The sequence below is a fragment of the Phaethon lepturus genome, unplaced genomic scaffold, assembly GCF_000687285.1.
Source record: "Phaethon lepturus isolate BGI_N335 unplaced genomic scaffold, ASM68728v1 scaffold13209, whole genome shotgun sequence".
Classification (NCBI taxonomy): Eukaryota; Metazoa; Chordata; class Aves; order Phaethontiformes; family Phaethontidae; genus Phaethon; species Phaethon lepturus.
The window spans coordinates 1-8,582 of NW_010564214.1; the positions used below are offsets into that span (position 1 = coordinate 1).

Genomic DNA, 8,582 nt, shown 5'->3' on the forward strand with positions numbered 1-8,582 from the left:
GCCATGTTTCCGCGCCTGCTTGCAGTTCCCATCACGGCTCCGGCCCACGGAGGGTGTCGCCGTGCCACTTCAGTCCCACGGGGCTACGGCAAACCCGGTGTCGGTGACCCGAGGTGCGATGGCAGAGCTGATTAATTGTTGTTAGCGATTGAAGCGTGAAATGAGCGCGGCCATAAACCCAGCTGAGCCAGGCCTCGGGAATGGCATGGCGATGCGCAGGGGCTCTGCAGCCTCCTGAGTGACGGTGCGGAGCCTGTGCACAGGGACAGGGGTGATGCTACGTCGTCCATCCCCTAGAAGTGACGTGAATGATTTTGTTTCATCTTCAGTGAATATGCTGGTGATAGACCCGAAAGGCAAAAATGAGAATGGAGCAGCCAATGTGTGAAATTGCCTCATACATTACAGAAGCAACTGCACTGAGGAGCAGGAAAAGATATTTTTCTTGTGTTTGTCTCTTCCTGCACTGAAGTATGAGTTAAATATGTTCTGCAGCCAGTTAGCAAAGACTTATGCAAAGTGCTGAACTCCCATTGTAGAGAAAAGACGAGGGCTTCTGTGTGTGAATTCCAGTAGCTGGGCAGCGAAGCCTAGTGGCTACTGTTTAGGTCAGCAGTGCAGCAGCGTTTTAGTATCTCGCTGCTCACCCTCCTTCCCAAATACAGAAAACCTGAGCAATTTTTCTCATGTTCAGTCTCTAGTTCATGGCTGGTGAATCAAGGATCCCTGGCCAGTGGAAAAAAGCAGGTGTTAGAGGAAAAGTCCAAAGACTTTTCAGTTGGGAGAAAACCAGATTGTTAGGTAGAGAAAAAGCTTTGTCTTTTCTGCTGGAAAAGCTGGACTTTGTGTTCATTTGTTGTTAAATTCCAAGGAATCCACTGAGGTAATACACTATGAATGAACAAGAAAAGCTTCAAGCAGAGTGTGAACTCAAGTTACGAGATGCAAATATTTTAAGAATTTTTTAAAATTCTTTTAAAAAGAATTTTAAGAACCTTTAAGAATTCTTTTAGAATTCTTTAAGAACTATCTTAATTAAGTTAATATCTGTAGAATTGTCTTTTCTTTAGCATCCTTCTCATCTAGAGGTGATTATTGATCCTTTTCTGTCTAGGGTGGTGCTCCTTTAAGATCTCTCTTGCAGTGAATATGACTTCTAGGTAGCATTTGTACTTTTAGCCCCGCCATCTCCACATCGAACACGTACTTAACATTTATATCCCCGAGCTCTTTGGGCCAGTTTACTCACTGACTAAGCTTTCGAAACTCTGTCCTTTCAAAATAGGGAATTCCTGTTGCAAACGTCTTTGATTTATCTTCCTGATCGATTCACTCAAAGTGAACTCTCTTGTGATGAGTTTACTCATGCAGTTATTTCCTGCAGGCAGGTCTCCCCCAATAGTCCTGCTGTTTGTTGTGGTTACTCAATATTGTGAAGAAACCTGTTATTTCCCTTACAAAAAAATACATGTGTACTCAACCGTTTTCAGAAGCAATTGTTTCGCAGCCTACACTGAGGAGGCCAAAGTGTAATTTCCAAATAACTTGACAGATGCTTTTGTCAATAGCCAGATCTGGTTTGTGCAGCAGTAGAGGCGACTCCCGCCAGCTGAGATACATTGGCTTTACCCAACATTACCTTGTCCTAAAGTCAACCCTGTTAAGTCCACATTATGCCCTCTTACTCTTTTACAGTCTGTAACATTGTTTGTCATCATGCTGGTTTTAGTTAATTTTTCTAATAGCTCATGCTCTTCCTGCTTCTAAGTGCTATTCGACCACATTTCAGTTATCCCTCAGTTAACCAATGTCACATCTTCGATCAGCAGCTTAAGTTTCTTCACTTCATCTGGTGGTAATGCTGCAGCAATCTTGGGCCTTCTGGTGACCGCCAGAAAGGAGTAGAAACTACTTTCTCCCATTCTTTGTGTAACTTCAGGCCTCTTTTTTGTGGCTTTTCTGATTGTTTTGCCTTCTGAAGCTATGGAAACTGGCTACAGCAAGAGACAGGATGTTAGGGGGGAGGTTGGATTCCTTAGAGTTACTGAGAAACATTGCAGGCATCTGTTTGATATCTAACTCATGTGCAGGTTTAAACGAAGTGCCAGAGTTTGGTGAAGAAGGAATTTCTCTTCTGGTTTGGACTGGCAGAGTTCTGCATTTGTAGAAACATCAAAGCATTCTCGCTTATCAACTCTTTCCTGTTATACAGATAATGATTCTTCCTCCTTTGACAAACTGTAAGTTGGGTCTGAGGTTTGGGATGCTGTGGTGTGCGTGGAGTAAATACTTCCTTGTGAACTAAATGTCTGGTACACAGGTTCCCTGGGACTGCAGGGAAGCACTCGATAAACACAGGACAGGAAAGGACCACCCAAGTTCTCTTCTGACCAGGCTCTTTGAGTTAATACCCAAGTTTTTCTGTCTTGCTGATTATACTCAATTTATGAAAATTTTCTGATGGTTTTGCTCACTGCCAATAGTTTCTCCCTGTTGCTCATCCTCCAACCCTCTTAACACTTCTTTAAGAATTGCCTTATGCCTATTCCGGGTTCTTCCTCCTGTTACTAAAACAAGCAAGGCAGATTACAAGGAATGTTAATTTAAGGAGTAAAAGACTTCAGTAAATGGGCACATCTGCTTTGATTCCTACCCACAGTTCATGTTACATACATATATTTTTGTTAAGTCCCTCCTATAAGCATTCTGCTGGCAGGCAGACATTCCGCAAATTCATCATGTTGCTGTGCCTTTGACATCTTCTCCAGTGCCAGAAAGACTGCTACCAAATGTTACCATGAGCATCCATTTCTTTCTTGTCCAGTCTCCTTCAGTTTAGGTTAATTCGAGTGAAGTTACTTGCACAGGAACAATTCTAGTTAACTCTGTACTTGAAGTCTTTCAAAACTATAATTATTCTGAAAAACAAGTTACGCAGATCAAATCCTACAACTGTTTCTCAGTCCTCATTTGACTAAACATGGTCTTCAAGTGTTTATGACAATAGTTAAACATTTCGCTTGAAGAAATGTCACTTGGATTGAGAGAAGAAAACTAAGGATATTATTTGTGAAATGTACAATTATACACTGAGTGTCAACTCTCAGGCTTGTTGGCTACCCTCTTCTTGGCTGGAAGCAGAGAAGATGAACTTCAGTTGTGACAGCCTGGAAGAGGCTATGTTTTGAAAGTGTCAGTATACCGTTATTTCAGGGATGAGTTTAGTAGGTGAGCCTGCAGCAAGCAAAGAGACAGTATGAGGGGTAAGACTGATGTGTTCCCAAAGTTTCCTGCAATATCTGTAGAGGCAAGGTGCTAGCAAGAAAGCTATTAACATGTCAAGGCATTTCCCAAGGACAGATATTATCTTCACTGTACATCTGCATACAGACAGCTGAGTTCAGCTATTCTCTGCAGCCTGGACCAGTGTAAGGCACCACAGGATAAAAGCTCTATTAAAGTTTGGAAATTTTTCTTAATTATATCAAGAATATAAATTTTCAATCTTCTCCTTTACTATAACGCCCATTCCAGCATTTTGGCCAGGAAGCACGCTATGGCATTTTGGCCCCTGGTGACCTTCGTATTGTCTCTCTCCTCTCAGCCTTAAGACAATTCTTCACACCGCAGAGCAGAGATCAGAAGAACAAATTATATTGCTAAAAATTAGAGAGTAATGGAGAAGACATGAGAATGAGGAGTTACAGCTTTGAAATATTTTTTCTACTGCACTTGTCCATGTGGCTTAACCATCTCTTTTCCCTCCCTCCTCTGAGCACCTCCTTCCTTGCAGGAAATGCTGCAGGTCTCTGTGAGACTCTCTTGATCCACAGCCATTGCTCTGGATTCCCCCCACTTACTCTGCTCCCAGCCCACATCAATACTTTTCCCAGTTTGATACCTTCCTGTCAAAGTCTGATACCTTCCTCCTCTTCCCTGACACCTAACGAAAGGCTTTGAGATACGCAAGTGCCAAGCAAACAAGAGGGAGAGGTCTGTCCCAACCCAACCCCATCCTCCCGCCACCACTTTGCATACAAGCAAAAGGATTGAGCTGCCAGCTAACTCAGTACAGACACAGGAATCCAAGCAGAACACTTAACACTTTGTACAGTTGAATAAAAGCCCATCAGTTCAGAATTAAAATCTTCCAGACCACTGGTGCAGAGAAGGGACACCAACTGGTGCAGATTTGATGGCTTTTTGTCCAGAAAGCAGATTCCAATTTGTTTGTGGGACAGGTGTCAGGAAGTTTCCCAGAAGAATACTTGTCCTGTTGCAGGCGCAGCAATAAGAAACTTCTAAAATTTCTGTGGTTTCATTCTCAGCCAGGGTTGCATCACCAATATTTAATTTGGAATGCTGAAATAACTTTTTCCAATGATCCCAATGAAGAGGGAGTTAGGCATCTTCTGAGCACTGCCGCTCTCTCTTTCCCACGTGCTTTTCCCAAGATACAGGTAATCAGGCCAAGTCAGAACAAGATGAATAAAAACAGACTCTTCCAAGTATCTTTTTCTTAGAAGATCAAGGCTATGAAGTCAGTCCAATGTCACCCACAGTCCTATGAGCAGAGTCCCAGCAAAAAAGAAAGCAGGAGGGTTGCAACCAGAAGGACCCTTATCCTTGCTCAGAGTCCTGGCATCGATGGCTTGGCTGGACAGGTTAGAATCGAGGAGCTCCATAATCATCTGGCATCCTCTCAATATTGTATCTGAGAAAGAAAGAGGGAAAACCTATGAAGACAACCTATTCCACATCACTCCCCATGCAGTAACAGGCTTACAGGCAGCCTGAACAGCAAGAAGCTTTGTTGCATTTCTCTCTGTAGCTCAGATCCCCAGGACAAAACATTAATTTCTAAAGTGAAAAGCCTTCACAAGGTTGCTGTTATCCTTCACCTCAAACTCAGAAATCGGGCATCTCAAAAAGTCACCATCTCCAGAGAAGGAAAAAAATGGTGGTTTTGTAAGATGTGACTTAGGAGTTAAGGGCAGACTACCAGAAGGAATAAAACTTTGGCCATTCAACTTATGATTCATGGCCACAGTGAATAAAGGGCAAAGACGTTTTGAGAGAAAAATCTTCCGAGCCGTGTTCTAATTACAGATCAGTTCAGACTTTACATACATATAACAATCAGCCTCCTCATTTCTGAGGAGATACTGCTCTTCCTGCATGTTACTAGACTCATTGTCTCCACTGCTAGCACAACTGCCTCCCATCAGAAGTCTTCAGCCCTTTTCTCTCCATGTCCTGACTTCTTCCTTTACCATCCTACCAAACAAATCTACCACAGTGTGAAACAATTTGGCATAGGTTCTATGCACGATACATCCTCTGGGGTCTACATTATGCAGAAGAAATATCAAAACACTGGATATGACAAACAAAGGTGAGTAAAGTCTTCTTAGTCTAGGCTTTACGAGCACTTCGGAAGGAACAGGAAATTAATTTAAGTAAATATTTTTGCAGTAGATCACTGGTTCTATTGCATATTAAAAAAAAAATAATAAAATGAGCCAGTACTTGCAGATACTGGAAAAATCTGTTGCATTGAAATTGCTGCACTAGCATCCTTCCAAGTTGGTTTGGTTTTTATCTAAGCAGCAAATTCAATCTCTTAGCTGACAGTACACAAAGCTACCCAATCGAATATGGAACAAGAATGGTTCTTTTCCTCAAGAACCTGTAGAATATACTTGCCTGGTAGTCCTGCTGCTACTGGTAAGCAAAACTCGTCTATGGAAACACTGGCCTCAAGGCAACTAGTTTTCTGGGTAAAAGCAAGTGACCATGTAGACTGCAGTAAAAGTGGGTCTGTGACCAGTCTCTTCCCAGCAGCAGCTGTACTTTTATTTTCGTGCAAACGCTAGGCCCTTTACTGCAACCTGCACTACAGACGATGCAGGAGAGAAGAAGTACGTGGTGACAGAATCCCTGTCAGACAAGGATTCTGCCAGGCAGTGTTCCTCCCTGTCAGAGGTCCCTTACCTGTGCCTGGAAATATACATTATAGGCACTCCAGGGATTTTTCGTATTCTCCTCTTGAGCTCTTTATCCACTGTGGCCACAATGTAACATTTGTGCTGCAAAAAAAGAGGCCAGTCAGATTCAACACCAGATCCAATGCGCAGAAAGGAGACAAAGCTGAGCAAAAGCTTCTATTCAGTGAGCTCATTTAACACGTCTTGTGTGGCTATGAGTCCTTAGCGAGGCATTACTAGGACTTGTACAGAATTCTACAGCAGACTAGTAACATCATTCTGCTCATCAAAATAGACTCGTAGAAATATTCAAAGTCTGTCCAGCCTTCCCAGCAGACAGCTTTCCCATCCCAAGTGCTTCTTGATGCCATCCTATACAACAAGAATGCTCAGGGAAGACTATACCTTGCTTCAAATAAAATTGTGCTAGGGACTGAAACTGCCCCTTAGTGAGATTTTACAGTTACTTTGTGGGAAATTTAAGTCATCAGTAACTAGGAGGGTTCAGGAATCTTTAGTATGTTAGCACAGCATAGAAAATTTCAGAAATAGAAATACCTGAGTGACCCTCTGTACCAAGCAGTCGTCTGCATAGGTTCCTTTATGCATACACGGCAAGCGTTCAAACCGAGGGTCCTTGGCAATTCTGTGGGGACATAAAGCAGCATCACAGCAATTAGACCAGACTGTACACAGTATGGAGGAACAAGAATGCCCCTTTCTGTGATCTGCAGCACTTTATTCTCAAAATAAGGGATGAAGTGATGGAGCGAATGGTATATAACAGTCAATTGAAATGAGGAGCAAAAGAATGCAATTTCTCTGGATAATTATTATAGGTTAAGTATTTCTTAGTACTTGTTAGTCGGATTCAAGATCCCTACAATGTTAGGGTCTTGCCTAACAAAGTAAGTTGAAACAAGATATCTATGGGAAGAACTAGAACTTCTGGTATCTGATAGTTCGTACAATGCATACAGGAGCACTTCACCTGCTCTCTGAAGGGGAATATCAAAGCTCTTTAGAGGATGCACTCAGACACTTTACAACACAACAGGCCAAAAATAAAAAGTAAAGAATAATACATTTGACTGGTACACCTGGAAAGCACAAAATACATTTGACTAGTTTTGTACAGATCACACAATAACCTGGCCCTAGGTTATCAGTACATGCAACCTACTCCTGCAGGAATAACATGAGACATAAGTGAAAAGTGCCATAAGTCTTGGGTCACTTCTTTCTTTATTTTTAGAAATTTCTATAATTAAACAAAATAATCTATATGTATTTTGAGAAACAGGAGGAATTGGTATTTTGAAAGTCTTACAGGATAAAAAGATTTACAGATCAGTATTGTGCACTCATACCTAGCATTTAGTTTCTCAAAAAATAATCTGAAACTTGAGCCATTGTACTGATCTCATACAGATAGAGAAATAAAACCAAGCTCAGGGCTTTGCAACAACCTAACCACCCTCTAATGCAAAAGCAACATCAGGGAAAGTGCTTTTCTTTTATTTATACTAAAACATTTAAGTTCTAGAAATGGAAAAGAACACCCTGCACCTACCTTAACGCCACACGGTACTTCTGTCCTAACTTCTCAATTTCACCCATTACACAATCTGTGATACATGGAATACCTACATGCAAAAAAAAGCCTGTATTAAACCAAGCAGTATTTCCTCACAGACCTCTACATATTATTGCCCACATGCCCAGGAACTATCATGGAACTCTATAACATATTACTTACAGTTTTAAACTTATGAGAAGTGATAAGGTTGCAAAGTGATGAAATGTAGAGCCAGTGAGTTTGAGCATGCTATGGTAATTTTAGATTTTTAAGTTACTAATGCTTTACCTCTGTTGAGATTAGCATTTAAGGCTGCTGTTTGACAGAAACCAGAGACAGTTCCCGGGTTACCACAGCCATGAACAATGAGCTTGATGATTATACCACATATCCTTTTTTCAAGATTTCTGTTATCCTCAGCTAGTGGCATGAGGCTGATAAAGCACATCACGAGCACACCGTGGCACTACATGGTCCAGAAGAAGTGATGCAAACACTCACACTTGGCATAGAGACAGTCCATCATTGACTGCACTAGGTCCAGCTTGGCCTTGATGGAGAAGTTGATGAAGTTGGTGTCAACCAGGATGTGATAAGGGGGGCCCAACTGTGTATTATACTGGAAGAACAAGCAAGAAGGGTGCTGGGGGCTGCCAAGAAGACAAAGAATTCAAATCAGTTAATTGCAATTAGCAACATATCCAATCCTACAATTTGCACAGAATGAAAGAAGGGTAACGAGCAAAACCAACAGAAGGCAGCGTGGGATGGTGACCTGCCAGGCCGCCCAATCCCAATCCCAATCCCTTGGTTTGGGGCACTGTCTCCTACTCTGGCAGTTTTGCTCAGAAACACCCTTAGCTGCAGCCTGTAGCGTGGCCGGCGGGCCCTCCCTCCTCAGAGCCTTGGTAGCACTTACACCTCCCGCTCCTTGATGGCACTCGGGTCCTCCTTCTTCTTCGCGGGGGCTTTCGCCCGGTCCTTCTCGTTACTGCAAGGAAACACAGGGGCACTCC

At 42.4% G+C, this 8,582-nt stretch overlaps 1 protein-coding gene across 1 annotated transcript; it reads right to left on the minus strand.

Moving 5' to 3' along the window:
- Positions 1-4,388: 4,388 nt before the first annotated feature.
- Positions 4,389-8,568, minus strand: FCF1 (FCF1 rRNA-processing protein; the record flags this gene model as incomplete). The annotated part of the gene is made up of 6 exons (XM_010294808.1): positions 4,389-4,714; positions 5,995-6,089; positions 6,546-6,633; positions 7,561-7,633; positions 8,068-8,216; positions 8,486-8,568. Coding segments are annotated over 6 exons (537 nt in total), but the record flags the coding sequence as incomplete, so codon positions are not given.
- Positions 8,569-8,582: the final 14 nt, after the last annotated feature.